The sequence below is a fragment of the Gallus gallus genome, chromosome 19 (genome assembly GCF_016699485.2).
Source record: "Gallus gallus isolate bGalGal1 chromosome 19, bGalGal1.mat.broiler.GRCg7b, whole genome shotgun sequence".
Classification (NCBI taxonomy): domain Eukaryota; kingdom Metazoa; phylum Chordata; class Aves; order Galliformes; family Phasianidae; genus Gallus; species Gallus gallus.
In genome coordinates this window covers 3,257,382-3,278,523 of record NC_052550.1, presented here as the reverse complement: position 1 = coordinate 3,278,523, position 21,142 = coordinate 3,257,382, and the positions used below count along the sequence as shown (strand labels likewise).

The window sequence follows — 21,142 nt, the reverse complement described above, 5'->3', positions numbered from 1 at the left end:
TGGCAGGGAAAACAAACCTGGCAGAAAAGTTTTTTATAGTGGAAGACTGTTACAGAAAATAATGTTTTGGAGAGGTTATATCTCATGCTTCTCTCCTGGAATCTGCATGGCACTTCACACACCAGTGGAAGTTCTGAGACTAATAATGGGAATTAAGTCTGAAATGCAGTTCTGACCTTCCTCAAAGGGAAACTTTGATTTGAGGCTGACTCTCAGTGACTAGGCAAATCAAGTGGCATAAAATAAGAAATAAAGCAGAACTTCATGCAAATCTCAAATGAAGCTGTCTTTAAGGGCTGTAAGAACAGCCAATCCAAATTTCTTCCCTGATTTTTTTTTTTTTCCTCCTCTATTTTCATATTGATTTTTCAAGACTTGGAAAACAGTGGGTTTGATGGAGGCTGAGAAGGAATATCAGGTGGCACTGAGCTTGCTTGGCTGGAAATTTGAGTGCCAACCTCAGGAATCTTGAGAAAGTCCTCTGGGGAGATTCAGAGATGAGTTCTATGATAGGTCAGCATCTCTGGGCTAAGTGACTTGCCAGCACTGAAGGCAGTTTCATAAGTTGACATTACTGAAGTTCCAGGTGGGTATTTTGAGCAAGAGTAAACTGATGAAAATCCATTAGCATCAATGGGATAACCATCCCTGTGGATGAATTCAAACCTGGAGCTCCATCTGAAGGCATGGATCTTTGAGCTGCGTAGAGAATGGGAGAAGCCACTTGGTACAAAGTTAGAGTACCAAGGCTTGAATATCTTGATTTTTCACAAGTATCAGCTTCATTTGTAGACAACTAATCGAACATTTGCAAAAAAAAAAAAAAAAAGAAAAAGAAAAAGAAAAACAAATTCACAAATCATGAAAACAGTTCCAATAGAAAGAGCAGAAAGCAAATAATTCTATTGAAAATGAAGGGCAGAAAATGGAGATTATAAATACATATCTATGTATCTATCTATCTGGTTCAGAACAAGTTCCTTTTGTGATAGGTCCAGTTTATTCCAAAGGAAAACGTTTTTGTTAGCTGAAGCATGCAAAAGGTGGACCTTCCATGCACTTTTCCTATGTATCCCCTCTTTAGTTTATGGGAAACTTAATGTGATATGACAGTGGTGGTTGCAGAGTCCTGAAGTTTGCCACCAAGGACATCTGTATGGTGCTTCTGCTTAAAGGGGAAGCACTGTATGGAGTCAGTGCTCTTGGATTTGGTCAGTTTATGACAACTTCATGTGCTTAACTTACTTATCTGTGTTGTTTTTGTCAAGCTGTCTTTTGTACAAGGCTGTTAGTTTTAGGTTTTTGAAATTGCTTTGTAACTCACAGCAGTCCTAGTCAAAATTAAGCACTGATTTGTATTACAGCCTGGCATCTGTATTTCTTTATTTCTTTATGCTCAGTGCGGCGTGGTTTGGTTTTAGCAGAAGCTCAGCACAGTATGACCTGCTGTTGTGTTTTTCCACCTAGCGCAGGGTTCAAGGTGTCTCCAGAGCAAAAAGGATGGGAACTTCTAACACTTTTCAGTCAACCTTGTAAGGAGAGATGTGGGAGAACCATTGCAAGATCGTTTTGTGATGCAAGGGTCTTGCACTGGTGGTCTGCAGCAGTCGGAGTTCTGCTTTTTAGGAATTACCTTCAGTACACTCTTAATGCAGAGGGATGTTTTCCCATTGGATTGCATTTTGTTGTGAATAGCTGCTATGTAAAATCCCACAGTGACCATTTTCTGTTTGGTTGGGTTTTTCCTGCTTGTTTGGATCTTTATTCTCTTCCTGTTGTGAACTACCTTTCCTTATCCTGTATGCCAGAGATGATGTTGCAGCCTTCTCTCTCCCTCTCTCTCTCCCTCTCTCTCCCCTCCCTTTCCCCATCTCTACTGTTCCTTTCCCCCCTATGTGACCAGACTCAGACGCAGTTGGAGCATGCCCGAATACGGGAGCTCGAGCAGAGCCTGCTGTTTGAGAAGGCACAGGCTGAGAAACTCCTCAGAGAATTAGAGGACACCAGGGTAATCCACTCCCACTTACCCTGCCTGCAGAACAGCGCTTGCCCCCACGTTGATGCTCGTGATACTGCTTTGGGTTTCATTTTGGTTTATGTGGTTGATCGGTTTTGGCTTGAATGTAGGCATCTCCAATTTTTGTTTGGTTTGGTTTTTCTTTGCTCTCTCCTTCCCCCCGGAAAATGTAGCACTGTCTGATTTCGGGCTTGGCTTCTTGCGGGGAGGACTTGTTTCCCAGATTGAGCTTGCTTCTCTGCCCCATGCCACCATTTTGACCATGAGCTCTTCACAACTCATCATTCAATTAACATGCTCGAATAATACCTGCAACCCTGCACAATTCATGCTTCCCAGAGGCTGTAATAGGAAATAACATTGCAATCAGCATTCCCTTTGTCCCTGCTCCAGCCATGGGATCTGTAGTTTGAAGTGAAAGAGCAGTGGTGAGGCCAAATGGGACAGCTCCAATCCTTGGCCAGCAACATATGTACACACTACCCACATGAACCATGCACCCAATCCTGAAAGAATCATAGAGTTGTTAAGGTTGGAAAAGGCCTCTGAGATCATCTCATCCAACTGTCCACCTGGCACCAACACTGCCTGCTAACCCACGTCCCTTTCCTAAAATGCCTCCAGGGATGGTGACTCCACCACCTCCCAACAACCTGTTCCAATGCCTGACCGCTCCTTCTGAGGAGAAATTCTTCTTGACATCCAACCTGACAGCTGCCAGATGTGGAAACATCTTTTTCGTGCTGTTGTGTGGTGTGGGAAGAGGCCAACTCACTGCAGTGAGCCTGCTTCTCAGCAATGGGTTTGTTAGAGTTGAAAACACAACTGTGAGGTTTTCCTAAAGGTTTCTAAGTGGTTTGAGTGCCCCTTTGCCCAACCAGAAGCAAACCTACCCAGTCCTCTTGGGCTGGTGGTTGTGGGGGATACAGCGAATGAAATGGAGTCATTTTGACACTGGAAGATTCAGTTGGTTTCCTTGTTTCTTCTGCTTTTTCCTAATGTTTCAGCTGGTCGTATCTCCTCTTCTACATCCATCGCCAGAGCGCACCCAACTCCCTGTGACCAGCAGGCAGTTCTGCCCTGTTAGGTTGGGTTCATGTTGTATGGCACTGATCCATAGTCCTTATGCTCCCTGTTAATCGTGGTTAGATTTGTTGTCCCACATCCTCTAGCCTTCTACCTTATTTTCACTTTCCTGACCAACTAACAAGTACTCACGCATAAAATCCCTTTTCCTTTTTACACCAGGGTAAACAAATGACAAGCTGAGGTGGGGTCTGTAGGCCAAGGTTTGCTGGGCAAGAATGGAAACACGATATGCTTAATGCTGGTTTCAATGCTTGTGGTCTTCCTGCATGTGCAGTCACATTTCCTCTGTGCATCATCTGGCAAGGTGCCTGGTCTGGAAATATAATGGCCTTTCAGGACATTATTTTATCATAAACTGCTGGTGCTGCTCTCTAGCAAATTTGAAGGGTTTTGTCGAAGGTATGTATTTCTGTCTTGAAAATAAGTGGCTCGCATTAGAAAAGCAAACTGTAATTGGCCCAACGACGTAGCTATCAGTTATTGGTGACAATTACCCTGGTGCAAAACTGTGCTCAGGCTGGAGGGTGCTGGGTATCCTTCCCCTTTTGTTTGCACTTTGACGAACGTACTTTGGATCTACCATTTCCTAAAGGGATGGGCGCAGCGATGGGCGGTGGGTACTGACTTTGTCTTCTCTGTCACATTGCAGCTGACCACGGTGGCAGAGCAGTCCCGGATCCTGCAGCTGGAGGAGGAGCTGAGCCTGCGGCGCAGTGAGGTGGATGAGCTGCGGCAGTGCTTGCGGAGCTCACACCAGGCAGAGACCCCCGAGCACAGCCTTGGCTTGCAGTCTGAGGCACTTCGTCTGCGGGATCAGCTGCTGTCTGCCAACAAGGAGCACCAGAAGGAGAGCAGCCAGCTGAAGGAGAAGTATGAGAAGACGTTAAAGAAGTACCAGCAGGAGATGGAGAAGCTGAAAGCCGTCAATGAGAAGTATTCGCAAGAAATCGTTGACTTAAAGCATAAGGTTCAGCAGGCCACCAATGAGAACATGGGGCTGATGGACAACTGGAAGTCCAAGCTGGACACGTTAGCTTCTGACCACCAGAAGTCTCTGGAGGACCTCAAAGCCACGTTGAACACGGGCCCTGACACCCAGCACAAGGAGATCGTGGAGCTGAAGGCGGTGGTGGAGAGCATCAAGATGGAACACCAGCTGGAGCTGGAGAACCTGAAGGCAAAGCATGACATCGAGACGGCTGTTCACATAAAGGAGAAAGAGAGCCTCAAGCTGAAGCTGCAGGAGGCTGTGGATGAAGTGGAAAAAAGTAACAGCAACTGGAAAATGCAACTGGAAACCAAAAGCAATCAGCACCTTCTTGAGCTCCAGGATGTGAAGGACAAGTGTCGGGATGCTGAGCTGAGGGTGCATGAACTGGAGAAACTTCACAGCGAATACAAAGACCAGACACAAGCAATAGCTTTCTTGAAAGAGCAGATTTCTTTAGCTGAGAAGAAGATGTTGGACTATGAAACGCTACAGAAAACAGAAGCCCAGAGCAAACAGGAGATCCACAGATTGCAGGAAAAAGTGCTTGTCTTAGAGAACAAGCTGCAGTCCATGGAAGCCTTACATCCTTCTCAGCATGCAAATGTATGACTTCTGGGTCACTTTGCTTAGTTGTTATCACTGTTAATAACTCTTCCTAGGAGTAGCACTCAGCTGCTGTCTTGTGCAGCTCGCTGAGGCTTCTGTGGTTTTACTTTCTGTTGATGATGCTTTTTCTGTGCTGCAACTCCATCCTGGGGACTTTCCATCCTCGAAAGCCATTACAGTGGTATAGAAAGTAAGAGTCAAAAGCAGGTGGACCACGTTTGGGTTCAGAGCTATGTTAGTGTTGTGATAGCACAGCAGGGCTGTCGTGGTTTGGCAGGGAGGGGTGCTCATTGTGAGAAAGCAGCGCCCTTAGCTGAAAAAAACAGCATTTCTGCTGTGCATCTGCTGTTCTCTGAGGAGGCTGCAACAGGCTTCAGGAGCAAGGTCCTTAATGGGAAGCTGGAGGATAGGGTGAAAGAAGCATTGCATGTGCTAAGGGAGAGCATGGAGTGTGGTTTGAGAGCCTCAGGAGGGTTGAGCTGGTGTGTTGGGTGGAAAGCCAGCAGCATGGCCTCGTGCCATATTTGGGAGGTGTTAGGAAATGCTGTCACTTATTGGGATTGTAGTGGGAGAGCTGCTAGCAGGGGTCAGAATGGCTTCAGGCCAGGATAATAAAATGCCTGATTGAATGAGAGTCCTGAGCCTCTCTGGGAAGGCTAGGATAAAAGCAGTGGTATTGTGAAGGATGTGACTCTCTTACACTAGAGTAAAGCAGGGAGGTTGCCACCCATGGCCCTAGAGCAGGACCTCTGTTCGTGTTTGGCTTTGGCATGAGAAATGAGCCAGCAACCAACTTGAGCTTGTCCACGTGGGGATGAGGAAAAGGAAAATAAGCCATGAAATGGGCACGTTTTGAGAACATTCATTTGAAATCTATTACCAGGAGATGTAGTTTGTTCCAGACTTGAGGTGCCAGTGAAGTGGATGTAATGACTGTTCACGCTGGCAAATTAAACACAACCCCACTGAAATCATTTGTACCACTAGGCAACAAAGCGGAGCCAATGAGTTAGCACTGGCCAAGTCAGAGCTTCATGCCTGCAGACAGACATCCTCCACTGGAGAGGAGGAAAAAAGCCTGAGGAGGGATCTGCAGCATTAATGGTGCTTCAAGGGTTGCTCAACATGTTTCCTCTAGTAAAGATGGCCATGAACAATAAGTACAGCTGTGGCCCTGGGAAAAGCGAGTTGTTATTACAGTGCATCACATATTATAGCCAAGATTTAAACAAGAATGAATGTAAAAGAAACTTGAGGCTTGTTCCAGAGCCATTTAAACAAGTGAGAGGGCTCTGGGGAGTTTTATTGGTATTGGATTAGAACCAGGGAGTCTTGAAGTAATTATTTTTAAGTGTGTGTCGATTAAAATCAGGAAAACTTGGGAAGGAATGCATTGATGGAAGCCTTTGAGTGTCATAGAATAAATTCTATCTTAAAACATCTTAGCTAATTTAACGTGACTGTAGTATTAGCTATCCAAATATTTTGAGCTAACAAATGCCTCGTGACTGTGAACGTGCCTTCTTTCCTATGTCTCCCAGTGAGAACAGAGCAGTTAAATAGTTTTCTGTGCCAGAAATACAACAGGCGAGGTGCTTCCCCTTCAGGTGTGCTCCTGCTTCTGTTCAGGCTGGACCCTGCAGTGTGCATGAGTTGCTGGGGCTGACCCTGGGGCTTTCAGCAGTGGTGGCTGCAGCAATTGCTCAGTCTGAACGTTGTGTTCTAAAGTCCCACCAAAGGCTACTGGATGGGAGGAGGCTTCGAGTGCTGGACTGCAGCCTCTGCAATGGAAAACGTTTTTATTATTTACTTATTTATTAGTAAGCTGGTAGAAGTCAAGGGCTGGTAGTTGCATGGTCCAAATTGGGCAGGTAGTGAACTTTCATGCTGTAGCTTACTTGAATCTGCCTTGAGATGAAGCCTGAAATCTAGAAGTGGGTGTTAGGCAATTGTGTGCAGCTCAGTGGTGTTTTAGGGGAGATTCTCTTGTGCAGGGAGAGATTACCCTGGATGGGGCAGAGGTGTGAAGTCTCCTGGGATGGGATGGATTTTCCTTTGTTTGGGGGTTGTGCAATGGACACCCTCTCTCCAGGGTGTTTGGGATTCCCTTGGGATCTCCCGGCCATTTGCACTGAGTCTGGAGAGATGAACTATAGGACTTTTTGAGGAGAAAAAAAAAAGGAAAAAGTGAGAAGGGATGCAGGTGAGAGGATCCCCAGCTGGATGACAGCCCATGCTTCTGTTGGGTGCCATGCAGCAGGTAAAAGTGCAGCAGTGTCACTTGGTACGCACTGCCCGAGGGCACTCACACAATGCTAATACTGCTGTGCATGTTGTCCATGTGTAGGCTGGGCACAGTTTGATGCCATTTGTCTGGCTTTCTCATGGGGCTGTCACTTCGGGGCAAGAAGACTGACGGTCTGTGCCCTTCCTGAGGTCTGCACTGTTTTAATTGGCATCATTAATGCTTCAGGCACTTGGTTTCTCTTGGCAATCCTATGGATCTATGCCTGTGCCATTCCCATGCGGGGTACCTGTGGGTAGTGCTGTGTTACTCCAGGTTGTCATCTTAAATAAGTGCATTTGCACCCCATGGAAGTGTTTGCCATTGTCTGAGCCTCACGAGGTTACAGATGAGATGGAGATCCTCGTACATTTTTCTGAACAGGGGCAGTCTTGAAGTGTTGATGAGAGCATATGGACAGTCATCCTAAAGGGTGTGTGTTATGGAGGGCTGCTGGATCAGGAGACCTCCAGTAGTACCCAAGTGGAGAAGCACCTCCACCAAAGTCTGTTTCCCTTTTGGAAGACTGTAAAGCAGTGCCAGTCCCACTTCTGCTGCTTGGATGGGGCTCTGTGGTTGTTGGTTTTGCTTTGAGTCTTTGGGTTAAGGGCTGTTTTATATCTCGTATTCTACGTTTATTGCAGATGATTGAAACTAATGATATTTCAGAAGAGAAGATAAGGATGAAGCAGACCATGGAAGGTATGTCCTGAAGCACCACGTTCCAGCAGCTCACGTGCCATCCCTTCCCCTGCTGTTCTGCTCTTGCAGGCACAGCTACATGAAAGGAGCTTAAGAAGTCATTTCATTTCTTCTTGCTAGACAGTGTTTGCTGCCTGCCCCCTCTCATGAGCAAATGTAGAGGTGGAGGCTTTCAGTTTTTGTTATGCATTTACCATGTGGGTGGTGCAGGCTGGGGACAGATGTGGGGGAGGGAATGGGCTCTCTCCATCCCATCCTGATGTTACAGAGGTAAAACGTGGTCACTGAGTGTACTGTGCTTCTATAAGGGCACTGCTCATGATAGATATTCTTATTAAGCTTACTATAAATCGTATCCATCCTTAGAATAAAGCCCAGATTTGGCGCACTCAGGAAGTTTATATGATGTTGCTTGGAGATTGAATTGCTTTTAGCCTCCCTGACCAAGAGGGTGAGCTGTGGCTCCCAATCCCAGTAACAACAGAGCTGCAAGATTGCAACTGAATGACCCAGGCAGACTCTGGGCTCTCACTCCCTCTTGAGAAGAATGTCCTGTTGTGTGTGCCTCGAGTTTGGTCCTTTGTGGAGAATTTGGGGCTGATCTAAGACATGTGAGATCCTTCCTGATCACCCCTTCCCTTGCTCATTCCTTCAAAACTCACGTTTCCCCATTCTTCCTTAGGGGTTATTGGTTTGTTTTTAGCAGAAAAGCCTTGCCAGGTGACAAGAGCTAACTTGTCACTTCCATTTACAAATGGCACTTGATTTATGGTGATATCTTTTTCTCAATTATTCACCTCCAAGGAGTCCATTTGCTACAAAGCCCCTTCTAAAGCCCTTCTGAGGATGCAGCAATCTGAAAGGAGACCACTGGGACTTTTCCAGGAGCTTAGACTTTGCTCAGAGTTTCATTACCCTTTATTTTGCTCACTTTTTGCTTTCTTAAACCCGCCTCCTCGTGCCTCCCAGTGCAGGTGGTGAGATGCAGGGTGAAGAATGTGTGTTACCCCTCTCCTGTTGCTTCTCTGCTGATGTAGAGTTCCCTCTGGTGCCCATCGCACCCCATTTATGGCACTCTGAGCCCTGACCCTATGCTCAGTACCTTCCTGATTTGCACAGAAGGTTTTCTAGGCTTCTAATCCTTGTCTTTTCTTTTCATCCTACTGAAGACCTTCAAGACAAACTGAGTAAAAGAGACAAAGAGGTGTCATCGCTGGTGTCCCAGACTGAAGCCCTAAGGGCCCAAGTAAGTGGTAAGTTTCCCTAATCCAGTGCAGATGGGAACAAGGTGCTTCTCTGCTCATCCTTCATCTTTCTGTTGAATAAGAGCCCAGGTGCTCAAAGTCAGGTGTAAAACATGGCACTGTCTGTTAGTGGGTGCTGCTGGTAAAAATTTGTTTGAGAGTTCTAGGCCAAGAGAACACAGGTGATAGAATCATAGAATGGATTGGGTTGGAGGGGACCTTAGAGATCATCAGCTTCCAACCCCCTGGTTGCCAAGCTCTATCCAACCTGGCCTTGAATGGCTCCACAGATGAGGAACCCAAAACCTCTCTGGGCAACCTCTGCTGGCACCTTGCAGCCCTCTGAGTAAAACATTTCTTCCTAACATGTAACCTAAATCTCCTCTCTTTTAGTTTAAAGCCATTCCCCATTGTCCTGTCTCTATCAGACTGTGTATGAAGTCGGTCCCCCTCCTGCTTGTAAGCTCCCTTCAAGTACTCAAAGGCTGCAATGAGGTCTACCCAAAGCCCTCTGTTCTGCAGAAAGCATTTGCATGAGCAAGGAGGGGTTTGGGCTCACTGAAAGAAATAGAGAAACAAATGGATCATGGTGTGATGTTTCTGAGATCACCCCTTAAATGGGGCCAGATCCAGAGCTTACCAGCCCTGTGTTTTTAAGACTGAGAACTGGGAAAGGCAAAAGAGGAAGTAAGTAAAGAACTAAGCAGCTTTTCTTCCCCCTTGTATCCTCTTCTTCCCCTAGCTTTGGAAAACAAATGCAAAACCATGGAAAAGAAGGCAGATTCGGTGTTAAAAGAGAAGAAGAGGCTGGAAGGGGAGCTGGAAGCCTTGACCAAGAAAACACACGACGCATCGGGGCAACTGGTCCTGATCAGCCAGGAGCTGCTCAAGAAGGAAAGGTCAGTGTGCAGAGCCGGGTGTGTGTGTGTGTGTGCTCAGAGTGCTGTAACCACCACTGGCCCCAGCTGGAAGGCCCTCACCTCTTGTTGCTGCTGCTTCCAGGAGCCTGAATGAGCTCAGAGCGCTGCTGCTGGAGGCGAACCGGCACTCACCTGGGCCTGAGCGCGACCTGAGCCGGGAGGTGCACAAGGCCGAGTGGAGGCTGAAGGAGCAGAAGCTCAAAGATGACATCAAAGGGCTGAGAGAGAAGCTGGTTGTGCTGGTGAGAGCCTCAGGGCCCCTCCTTGGCCACGGGGTTGGAGGGCTCTGTGCTGTGCTGTAGGGCTCATGCCCATCGCTTCTGCTCCAAGCCATGATTGCGTTCATGGAGTCGTTAAGGTTGGAAAAGACCACTGAGGTGGTTTAGTCCATTTGCTACTGAGCATCTGATGGAGCTTCCCTGACTGTGCCTGGTGTAGCAGCACCCCGTTAAGGAGTGAAACCTGCATCCATCCTCCCCCACTGTTTCCCTGTTCCCACAGACCTTAGATCCATGGCTAAATAGGGCTAACACTGCTGGGAGGAACTGAAGGTCCCTTGGTTCCCCTCGCTGCTTATTCCTAGATCAGAGGATGCATAAAACAGTGTCATATCATAGAATCATAGAATGGCCCGGGTTGAAAAGGACAACACTGATCATTGAGTTTCAACCCCCCTGCTATGTGCAGGGTCGCCAACCACCAGCCCAGGCTGCCCAGAGCCACATCCAGCCTGGCCTTGAATGCCTGCAGGGATGGGGCATCCACAGCCTCCTTGGGCAACCTGTTCAGTGCATCACCACCCTCTGTGTGACAAACTTCTTCCTAAACTTCTTCCTAACATCCAACCTAAACCTCCCCTGTCCCGGTTTAAAACCATTCCCTCTAATTCCTATGTACTTCAGTGTCCTCCAGTGGTTGAAATGTGAATAACATCTGTTGGGAACCGGTTGGAGCTGCGCCGGTTGCGTTTGGCACCGTAGAGCTGTTCTCTCACCCCATCTACTGCTGAAACCAAAACACAGTTCTACTGAGTTACCGCAGATTTGTCCTCTTTAAGTTCCTACAGTGATCGTCTCTAACGCATAACACCCCTGTTTCCACCCCGCTACCCAAGGACAAGGAGAAGGCAGTGACGGACCAGAGGCGGTACTCCCTGATCGACCCCTCGTCGGAGTCGGAGGTGATCCGGCTGCAGCACCGCCTGGTCAGCACTGAGGACGTGCTGCGCAACGCACTGGAGCAGGGCCACCAGATGGAGAAGCTGATGGAAGCCATGAGGCTTTCCTCGGAGAAGACACAGGTAGAGCACATGGCCGTTTGTTGTCCCGGTGAAGATTTCGTGTGAGTCCTCCTTTCTTCCAGGAAGAGAACTATTTCTTGCCCTTGGGTTTAAAAACCAAAACAAAACTCAGGCTGCTAGTGGGATAATTCTTAGCTCATTTATGATGTCCTTTAGAACCATTCTGAGTGTGAAAGTTGAGCCTTTCTGCCATCCCTGCTCTTTGAGAGGGCTTTTCTTGCCATCCTTAAGCACTGACTTCAGAAGTGACTCTGGGAAAACATTCTTCATCTCTCCTATGAACTCCTGGAGGCATCTCCGTACCTGATCTAAGTGTGCTGCTGTACCACTGTGTTCCCAGTCAAGCTGCTCTCTTCTCTTCCCCACTTATCCTAGTCTACCTGTGTTTCTTCTCAGAAGGCAAAACTGCTTCTATTGTTGTCTTGCATCTTTCCTTGTGAAAATGAGGGCTGCAAATAAATGGGCTCTTCATGTTTGGCCTCTTCCACCACATACCCGAGTTGCTCAAGTCCTGACTAATTCCTCCAGTGCAGTGACCTGCCCCTTGTGCCAAGCCTTTAGCTTTGTAGGATAAGAGAATGCCTTGTGTTGGGAGGGACCTTAAAGATGGATTCGTGTCCTCTTTCACTCCAGCTGTATTTTCTCATCTGCTGTCAGGTGATGGCTCAGGTGCTTCTCTAATACTTGCTCACTTAAGTTCTGTGCTTGAAAATGTCCTTCCCTTGCCGTATTGAGTGACAGTTCACATTCGGATGGAGACAGAATAGTACACGCAAGGACAAGGGGCAGAGTTTTACCCAATGCAAGTGTAGATATGTTGTGCTAGGTGATGTGGGGGTATCGTGTCTTCTCATTCTCTCACTGCCTTTGTGCAGTTTGCAGATGCTCCAAAGGGCCCTTTGCATTGCATGGAGGCAGTCAGGGGGATGCAAGGTAAAAAAGTGCAGTCCTGAGAGCAGTGCTGTCTCAGCTGAGCATCGAACTGGTGCTGACATCTCCTCCCATCCTGCAGTGCTGTCTGCTGGCACCGGACGGGATAGCTGTGGTGATGACAAGTTTGTGGCAGTCCAGGACGTGCCATAATATTGTCAAGATCTCCAGAGTGACTTCTGATCCTGCTGTTAATTGCTGTGCGTCAAATGAAAATGCACTGCGACAGCCTTGTTTGTTGTAAGCTATGGGAGGGGTGGGGAAAGTTATTCTGTTTGCTTTAATGCTAAGTCCCCTGAGAGCAGGAAATCCTCCTTTCCACCTTCCTGGCTCCAGAGGTGGTGCAGGTGGTGATTATTTCTTCCCCAGCTGTAGAAAATAACCTTAAAGTGAGTTGGAATGGACTTGGTGAGGTCAGCTTAATCTGTCCTTGGCATTACTGTGATACCTTCATGCTAAGGTAATCCTTGAGATACGACAGGGATAGCATTATGCCTTCAACTACAAACTGCACTTCCGAGAGACAGGGAGAGGATTACGGAGGGAATTGGGCTTCACACTTCCACTGATGTCAGGTTTGGGAAGTGCCCAACTTACAGGGAAGTCTGCATCAAAGCTCTCAGGTTTCAGCATGATGTCTGCTCGTCCTTTTGCCTATGAAGAGGAGCTGTTAATGGGGATTTGGGGCTGAGCCTGAGGACATCGCTGGCCTAAAGAGATCCAGGTGCAGCACTTCTGGAATCAGTAATGCTTCTCGAGAAGCCACGTTTCTGCTGTAATCCATTCTGCAGTGCCTTCTGACCTCCTGTCTCCTCTCTGACAGCAGCTGCTGCCCAGGGATCTGCCTTGGCATCGCTCTCCCTTTGTCTGCAGAGCCTTCACAGTGTGCTTGAGGAGGAAATCTCTAATTACCACAAGCTGCTGCTGCTCTCCCTTTGCAGGCTTAGTCAGCCCCTGCGCTCTGCAGCCCTTGATGTGCATGGCTGGCCTTGCCATTAGGCGAGGAGACTCAGGAGCTGGGGGAGCGTAATGGCACTGTATGTCTTTGTCTCGTTGTCTTGTAATTGCTGCCTTGCTGTTTCTGTGTGCAGCTGCAAAGTACTTGTCCTGTAATAGAGGAAGAGGGTCTTTCTGTCTTGGGAGGCCCTGGTCTTGTAGCTTTGCAGGAAATGACAAGGATTTGGAACCGAGACCTTTCCTCGGGATACATGCAGTGATTGCTCTGGGAGTCTACTTAATTTCAAGTGAATTACACCACTTTGTGTTCATTACTGTGAGCGTGCACTGAGACCACCCAGATTTCCAACCTGATCCCTGGCACCCCAGCTGCTCCGTGTGCAGATGGGCGTTCTTCAGCCAGGGAGGAGATGCTGACATGCACAGCACCTGCACTGCTGTGGCTGTGGGTGCAGCAGCCCAGGGCTGAGTCAGCACAGTGGCATTATTCCTCCATCCATCCATCCATCCATCCATCCATCCATCCAGGCAGGACTCAAGAAGGGCATTCAGTGGGGGTTCCTACGTGATGGATTTAAGCCTGGCAGTCTTGTCTCATCTCCCCATAGCTTCTGGTTCAGCGATCCACCGACAGCAGCGAATCTGATTACTGAGACCCAAACAACTGACGTGCGGCATGCCGTGACTTCAGGCTGCAGCTTTCTCCTCTTGTTTGTGCAGGTTGTACTGTCATCTGGAAGCTGAAGGGCTCCGTATTATCCCAGCTGAAGCAACATTATAAATGTTTAAAGTTCTTGTGCTTTCTAAAGATAGAACAGCCCGTCCTGGCTGCCAGGCTTGTCCCCAGGGATGGGAAGCAGGGAATGGCGATGTCCTTTTTGCTGCAGTGATGTTCCCCGTGCTGCACTGTCTGCAGCTAATGCTGGCCTTGGCTCACCGTTTGTTTACCAGGATTTAAGGGTCAGAAGTGAAGAGTTGCTCTGTATCCACATAGGAGCTCAGGGGATGTTTTATAGCTGGGAAGGATGTAATCCCTAATGTGGGGACTGGGCCAGAATGTGGGGATCAGGAGGCTTCTTGCCAAAAACGTTGTGATGTTTTTGCTTTCCTCTGTCCTTGCATGGAGTAGCCACTGAGTGTTGGGCTGCCAAGGGAGAAGGCAAACCCACCTCAGTCCTTGGAGGCAAGCAACGGTGTCCCTCTCCAGTAAGCACTGTCTGTTCTCTATTGCAGCCTGTTGGAAATTCCGGGTCTGCTAATGGGATTCACCAGCAGGATAAATCCCACAAGCAAGAGGTAAGTTACGAGCAGAATGTTGTTTAAAATGGGGACTGTGCTGTCTGCCCTGCGTTGCTGGGGACGCAATTTGGACTGGGACAGCTCTGCCAGCACAGCAAATCGCACCTGTGTTTCCCATGCGTGGAGAGAGCACTGTACCATTCAAATCCCTGGCAGTCACCATGAGGGTGCTCCTTGGTGTGCCTCCCACCAGCAGCAGGCACTTGCTCTACTGGAAAGCAGCTGGGAGTTCGTCCTCTTTCTCCTGGGTCGGTGCCTGTATGACTTCTGGCAGGATGAGGCAGGACCTGCTCAGTCTCAGATCTGCCACCCCCCTTCACAAAGTGGCACTCCTGGGCCGTGCCATCCTGCTCTCTCCTGCTGTTTGTGATGCAGGGTAAGGTCTGAAGCCTCACACTTCGCCTCCCCCTCAGGGCAGCCTGAGGAAACAGCACTATGGCTTGCTGGGCAGTGCAGTGGGCCAGGACACAGAAAGCCTGGATTACCAGTCCTGGCACCCCACTCTGCAGCTCAGTTTCCCCTACTGTCAAAAAACCTCTGTGCTTGCCCTCATTTTTGCTAATTAGGTCTCTTCTCTTCCAGGAGAAGCTCTGATAGAGAAGAGGTGAAGAGGATCATTTCATGCCAGTATCAGCTCCTGTGCACAGTCAGGAAAAACAATACCACATCTGGCTTTAGCACCTCCAAAAGACTAGACACAGTATTTTCACTTTAAAGAAGGACAGTGTTTGTTATGTACTAACGGATGTAATCGGGACAGTCCTGGAGCCCAGTTTTCCAAGACAGCTGTTGTTCCAGGAGGGAGCAGAAAGATCTCTCTGGGTTTGGTTTCTTACCTGTATTGGTTTTGACTGTGGAATTTGTGTTGCTTGAGCTGCCCTTGTCCCACCAGCAGTCTGAATGATGGCTGCACCCGATGGTAGCTGAGGTGTCAGTGAGTCCCAGCAGCTGCAAAGGGATTTGCTCACGGTGTTGGACACCAAAGCACGTCCTGAGGCTGCACGCTGCCCACACGGTCTGCCCCTTCCCTCCCACTCACCCCAAAGACCTGCACAGTGAAACCTGCTGGGCTGGTGGCTCACTGGGACGCGTAGGCTGAGGGAGATGGGGTGTGCGTGTTTCCTTCCTTGCCTTGTAGAAGACACATCTGGTTCTGCAGCCTGGAGGCCTCACTTGGTACTTGTATCATAGCGTGTCGTGCGAGATGGTCTGATTTCAGAGGGGTTATTTATTTTGTTTCTCACCCGCTGCAGTGTGGGGAAGGAGCGCTGGTGTGTCCCTGCAGAGCATCGGGCAGGGCTGCTCTCCTGGTCTGCTGTGTCTGTATGGGAGGGCTTCGGAGCACCAGACCCAGACAGCAGCTCACTGCTGGGAGCACTCATGCAGTAGGGGCTGTCTGCATTTGATGGCTACAGAAATCCTGTGTGTGACACGAACGGAAGCAATTGGAGCAGAAGGAATCCAAGGCGAGAGCCCACACGGCTCTCCTGTCTGTGCAGGGCAGTGCAGGCTCAGGCAAGCACCCAAATTTGCATCTGGAATCCTGAGTGCTCAGAGCAGCAGGTGGGTGCTGCTGTGTCCTGCTGTGGCTGTGGTGCTGGCTGGCAAAGGAGGCACACAGTTTGCTTGGTTGGTTGTTCCTTCTGCTGGAGGCTTTGCTCCTCTCTCCATCTTTGCAGCAGAGCTCCCAGGGACATCAGGATGCGTGCAGTAAGGGGAGAATGTGCTTTTAAAGGGGCTCCTGTGAAAGAGGGCAGGATAGAAAAGGGCACTGGGAGAGATCTGAGCCAGGCCATGGGCAGATGAACGTCACTGCATGTCAACTTCATTCCTTTCTGCCCTCGTTTCCTATGAAATTGTGCAATTTTTGTTAGCGGGTTGCCAGGTTGATGTAATGCTGGACCCTGCTCGCTGGTTGCAGGGTTGATGAGTTCTCCTTCTGTTCAAAGGGAGCAGGAGAGGAGGAGGAGGTGACTTCAGGGAGTGCAGCAAGTCAGCAAACACAGCCACGTCTGGCTTAAGGAGGGGCATGGGATCCATTGGCTGGAAATGATGCTGGTGGGATCCCATCCTGCCCGGTGGAAGCATTTAATCAGTTCATACCACCAGGGGGATTACCACCAACCTGCCTAGCACTGGGACTTTCCAGGGGACCAAAATCCTGGTTGGTGTATTCCATTGCTCAGGAAAATCCCAGGGACAGCATTCCTTGTTCCAGCTTGCAGCAGCCAATGCCTCAGTGCTGTTCCTGAGAATTCAGGGTTGGTGTTCCCCAAAGTTCTCCTGAAGTCCCCACAGCAGCTCCTGGTGCAGGCGGACCAGCCCCATTCTTTCGTTACTTATATTTTCCTTGATGGGTTTTTCAGTGACTTCCTCTGTAGGTGAAAGATTGCTTGAGTTTCCCTCTTCCCTCGATGAACTCCTGCTGTGCACAGGGCAGGATCCCCAGGAGTGATTATGGGGAGCAGGCTCCATTAATTCATCACTGCTGCAGCTTCTCCAAGGCAGCAGCAGGGGGGGGGCAGAGGTGGCCTAAAGTGAATGCTGCTGGTCTTCCCTGGCTGTATGTAGCTGTGCTGCCCCGTGCAGCCCAGCCAGGAGCTTGGGGCTCTCCTGGGCCCTGCATTGTGGCCGTGCTGACATGGGCAGCAGGGTGTAACTTTGGTCCTGGGGTGCAGGTCTGTGGGAGCTGCTCGCTGGGCACGGGACGTGCTGTCACACATCTGGGTTCCATCTCAGCGCTCAGAGGTGGCTGGGACCGAGGTGGGACCTCTGCTGGGACCTCCAGGGGTGGGCAGAGTCCAAACCAGGGACACGCTGGGAAAGGGCAAGGAGGACGTTCCCCAGCCCCTCTATTTATTTGTAAGTTTAATTGCTATTTTTGCCTCTATGTGGTGGTGTATAAAGTATTTCACAATATTCGGTCTTACTGGCTTCGTTCTTTGGGGGAGATGTCCAAGGGCATCGCAGCACGGACGCACCCATCCCTTGTTGTTGGCCAGGGACCGGCTCTGTTTGTGCCTTTACTCCATCCCCAGCCCCGAGGGCGGTGCGGGGGCTGCGTCCCACCTCGCTCCCACCCTGCTGAGTGATGGGCTTCTGCTGAAGGCTGAGACATTGTCAGGTACACCACGTCTCTGTTTGGTGACTCCTTCTCTCTAACCCTCTCGACCAAAGGGAAAATGGGTCAATCAGTGTTGGGTGAGTTCAGCTTTATCCCTCCTGCAGTACCCGAGCTGAGGGATGGGTGCTGAGGCTCTGTGCCGTTGCCTCCCCCCTCTGCCTTGCAGTAGAGATGCATGAGGGTTTTGTTATAACAAGAAGATGCAAATGACACTGTAGAAGTCTTAACAGAAATTCCAGTACTCTGTTGTTCTGCAGCTTTAGCAGCTCAGCACTATCTTGTAGGGAATGATTAATACACTAAGATCCTATAGGCCTCATGTAAGTTACCAGAATAAAGATGTTACTAGATGTATAAATGGATGATAACCTTTTACCCGTACAGTATGTATGACAATTTTGTAGATTAGTCATTTTTTGGCTATCAGATTTTGTTAGTATGATATATATATATAAAAAAAAAAAGACAAAAAAAAAAAAGGTTTGACTGCTAATGTCTATTTTGTTATTTGATTCATTTTATTTCTTCTGTACAAAAGCTGTACAAATCTCAGTCTGTGTAACTCCTCCCCATCTGTATCCATGTACAACCCCCCCTCCCCCCCCACCCCCCCCCTCTTGGCTTGCTGCTGTTGGTGAGCTCATTACTAAACAATAAAATCTGTGGCTGAAGTTGGGCCCCGGTGCTGCTGTCCCTGCCCCAGCAGCCCAGGGCCCCTGAGGCTTTGTTTCTTCCCAGTGTCCTTACCCTGGGCATGGAGTGTTGGGGTCTCCCTTAAGAGTTGCATTTGGGCTGCAGGGTCCCTTGGTCATCCTGTTGCTTGCTTCTTGCTCAGGGACCGATGGAATCCAGCAACTGTTGGCTTTGCTGGTTCCCAGTGCTTGAAAGGAGAACAGTTCTGGGGTGTTGACCCCTGTGATATGCTCATTGCCTCTGCCATTGAGAAGGCTGGGGGGAGAGCTGATAGCAGCCTTTCAGTATCTGAAGGGGGGCTGCAAGAAAGAAGGGAGGAGGCTCTTTAGTGGGGTCTGCTGTGACAAGACAAGGGGAAATGGTTTCAAACTAAAAGGGGGCAGATTCAGACTGAATATAAGAAAGAGGGTAGTGAACCTGGAACAGATGTTGGGGTTGTTGTTGCGGTGGATGCCCCAACCTTGGAGACATGCGAGGTTTTGAGGTCAGCCCACTCATTGCAGGGAGGTTGGGTTGGATGACCAACACAAATCATGCTGTGATTCTATAAAATCATTTACAGGATGATGGGGATGCAGCCAAAGCCCTGGCCCTCACTGAGTGTCCATCTGGGTGCCTCCGTCAGGATGGCACCCCAAACCTGGGTGTGTTTGCCATGCATTTTGCCTTCATGGGCTGCTGCTCTCAGCTCTGCTCTGGGCACCCGGGCCCTGCTCAGGGTTTTGCTCTTGTGTAGCCCTGCTGTGCAGTTCATCACTGACTCTGCAATCAGGTGCCCAAACCCCTGCTATCTCCTGGAGATAACACCGCAGCACGCGCCTTTGTTTGCAGACATAACATTTCAGTGCCGTTAATCGTTCAGCAAAGATTAATAAAACATGAAGTTTAAAGATGCCTAAATCACAGTGGGGGAGCTGGTAATCTCTGCCAACAATAATATTTGCACTTTATTTTCCTCCTCCCGTGGAGCCGAGGAGCGGAGCACCGCGAGCGCACAGCGGGATGGGGTGGTGATATGGGTTCAGCCCTGGGGAGGGAGGGGGAAGAGAAGGGGGATTGGTGACCCTTAAATGGGGACACATAGAGAGGATTTCTCGATGTGGATGCATCCCAAAAGATGCGGCTTGCCATGGGGTACGTCCCTATGGGGTTGTCTCCTTGAGAAGGGATGGATGAACCGTGTGTAAGAAGGGCACCCATTGCCCATCCACAATGCAATTCTGCATCTGGGAGCTGTCTTGGTGCTGAATGGCACCAGGAACAAACTTCTTCCATCACAAGGGTATATCTTCCCCACCTCTATCCTGTCTAACAAGCATCCTTGTCAAAATAGCTTATTTCCTTCCAGAACAAAAAGTCACCTGAATACATTTGGAAGCTGTGTTGCACTATCGGAATAATCAGAATTTAATTTGATGCAGTCGAGGCTCTAAAAAGATGTTATCAAGGGGAACATCAAAGCTGGATTCCTGCACTTGGAAATGCAGCTGGAATGCTTAGTCCAGATCTCTCGTTTTATCAGAGGCTTTCAAAAAAATCAGTCTAAATAACAAAAAAAAAAAAAAGAAAGAAAAAAAAGAAAAAAAAAGAATATTGAGAGTATTTGCAAATTAATGTCTTTTGTAGCTGAACAAAGGCCACTGTCTAACCTACTTCTTTTGCATGTCTGGGACGGTCTCTTATTAAATCCTAATTATACAATTTTGTTGTGTCTAATCACTTCTGCACTTGCAGGAATTGAAGCCCAAAAACTCACTGCTGCTTTTGCTGCACTGCATTTATCTTCTGGGTGAAGGAGGGCTCATCCCAATGATGGGAACCTATGGGTATGGGGATCTCCTTCCTTTCATCCCATGCCCATGGTATGTCCTCAGGGCTGTGGGTTATTCCCAACACTCAGGAAGACTGTTGAGAAGCTCCAGCTCTTACATTCTGGGGGTGTATTGCTCCATTTTAGAGTATGACAGCAGCTGATACTGGGGCGGAGGGTGGCAGAGCAGTGACACTAAACCCATTTACTTCAGCCATCACCAGCTCTATGCCAAACCCAGGCTGTTGTGCTGACGGATTAGTGGTGATTCACCTCTTTCTCCCTTCAGCTGATGTTCCTGCAGAACCTGAGCCTGACACCATCACCTACAGCCTTGGGGACAGCTCTGTCCCCAGCTTTTGCCCTCAGAACCGTGGCAGGGGAGCTTTGGGGAAAAGGAGGTTGGGGCAACATCGTTAGGGAAATAGCACGGATCTTGTGCTCAAACCTTTTGAAGTGTTAATTAAAAAGAATTATGCAAAGGAGAGAGGATTTGAAACATTCATTTGAATCTCAATAAGGCATCTGTATTAAAAATAGCAGTGGGATCAACTACAGATATAGGCATTTTTGAGAAAATTGGGTGCGAGGGCCGGTGCCTGCATCCCCATTGCCATCGGGGTGCTGGAGGGCAGTGGGTCCTGCCTGGGAGAGCTTGGGAAAGTGCTTCCTCTCTAATATTTAAGTATCATGGAAGCATCTTATCTAAAAGAGCCCATGGCATGCAGCACTCAGCTCCAAGCAGAGAGGGCAAGTGGGTGCCTGGCTGCTGGCAAGGTGGGAATGGGGCCGGGAGCAGCCTGGGGGCACTCCATGTGGGGTAGGAGGCACCCAGGGCTGATCCCAGCCCCCAAATCACCCCTGTTGACCCTCAAGTCCCCTTCCAGGCTCGTACCTCCCCATCAAAGCCCCTCATTAAAATCCCCTGTGTGTCCTGGCCCTCACTTGTTCCAATAAAACGCATCCAGGGTATTAATTACCAGATTGGCAGATAACATCGTTAAGTTTACTTTTGAGCTGCACAGATGCCAATACCTCCTGCCCTTGGCGTTGGTGCTGCAAGGCCACGAGTGGGCAGGTGCCCTGACCAGCACTGGGACTGCATGGGGCAGAACATCAATGGGGCACTGACACCAATGGTTTGGGGTCTTTGGGGTCGTTCCCAGTATGGGAGAG

General features: G+C 49.0%; 1 protein-coding gene across 3 annotated transcripts in view; it reads left to right on the top strand.

The window, feature by feature from the left end:
- CLIP2 (CAP-GLY domain containing linker protein 2) overlaps positions 1–19,857 on the top strand; it is a 59,518-nt gene extending 39,661 nt beyond the window's left edge. The window contains exons 9-17 of one of the 3 annotated variants that reach the window (XM_015295957.4): positions 1,904–2,008; positions 3,756–4,700; positions 7,632–7,689; positions 8,859–8,942; positions 9,676–9,832; positions 9,936–10,095; positions 10,968–11,153; positions 14,274–14,336; positions 14,922–19,857. In XM_015295957.4, coding sequence (XP_015151443.1) covers positions 1,904–2,008; positions 3,756–4,700; positions 7,632–7,689; positions 8,859–8,942; positions 9,676–9,832; positions 9,936–10,095; positions 10,968–11,153; positions 14,274–14,336; positions 14,922–14,933 — 1,770 coding nt within the window. In that variant the 3' untranslated portion in view covers positions 14,934–19,857. Of the gene's footprint in view, positions 1–1,903; positions 2,009–3,755; positions 4,701–7,631; positions 7,690–8,858; positions 8,943–9,675; positions 9,833–9,935; positions 10,096–10,967; positions 11,154–14,273; positions 14,337–14,921 lie in introns of those variants that run through there. The other 2 variants (XM_015295959.4, XR_005841061.2) reach the window with 2 other exon arrangements.
- The last annotated feature ends 1,285 nt before the right edge of the window (positions 19,858–21,142 follow it).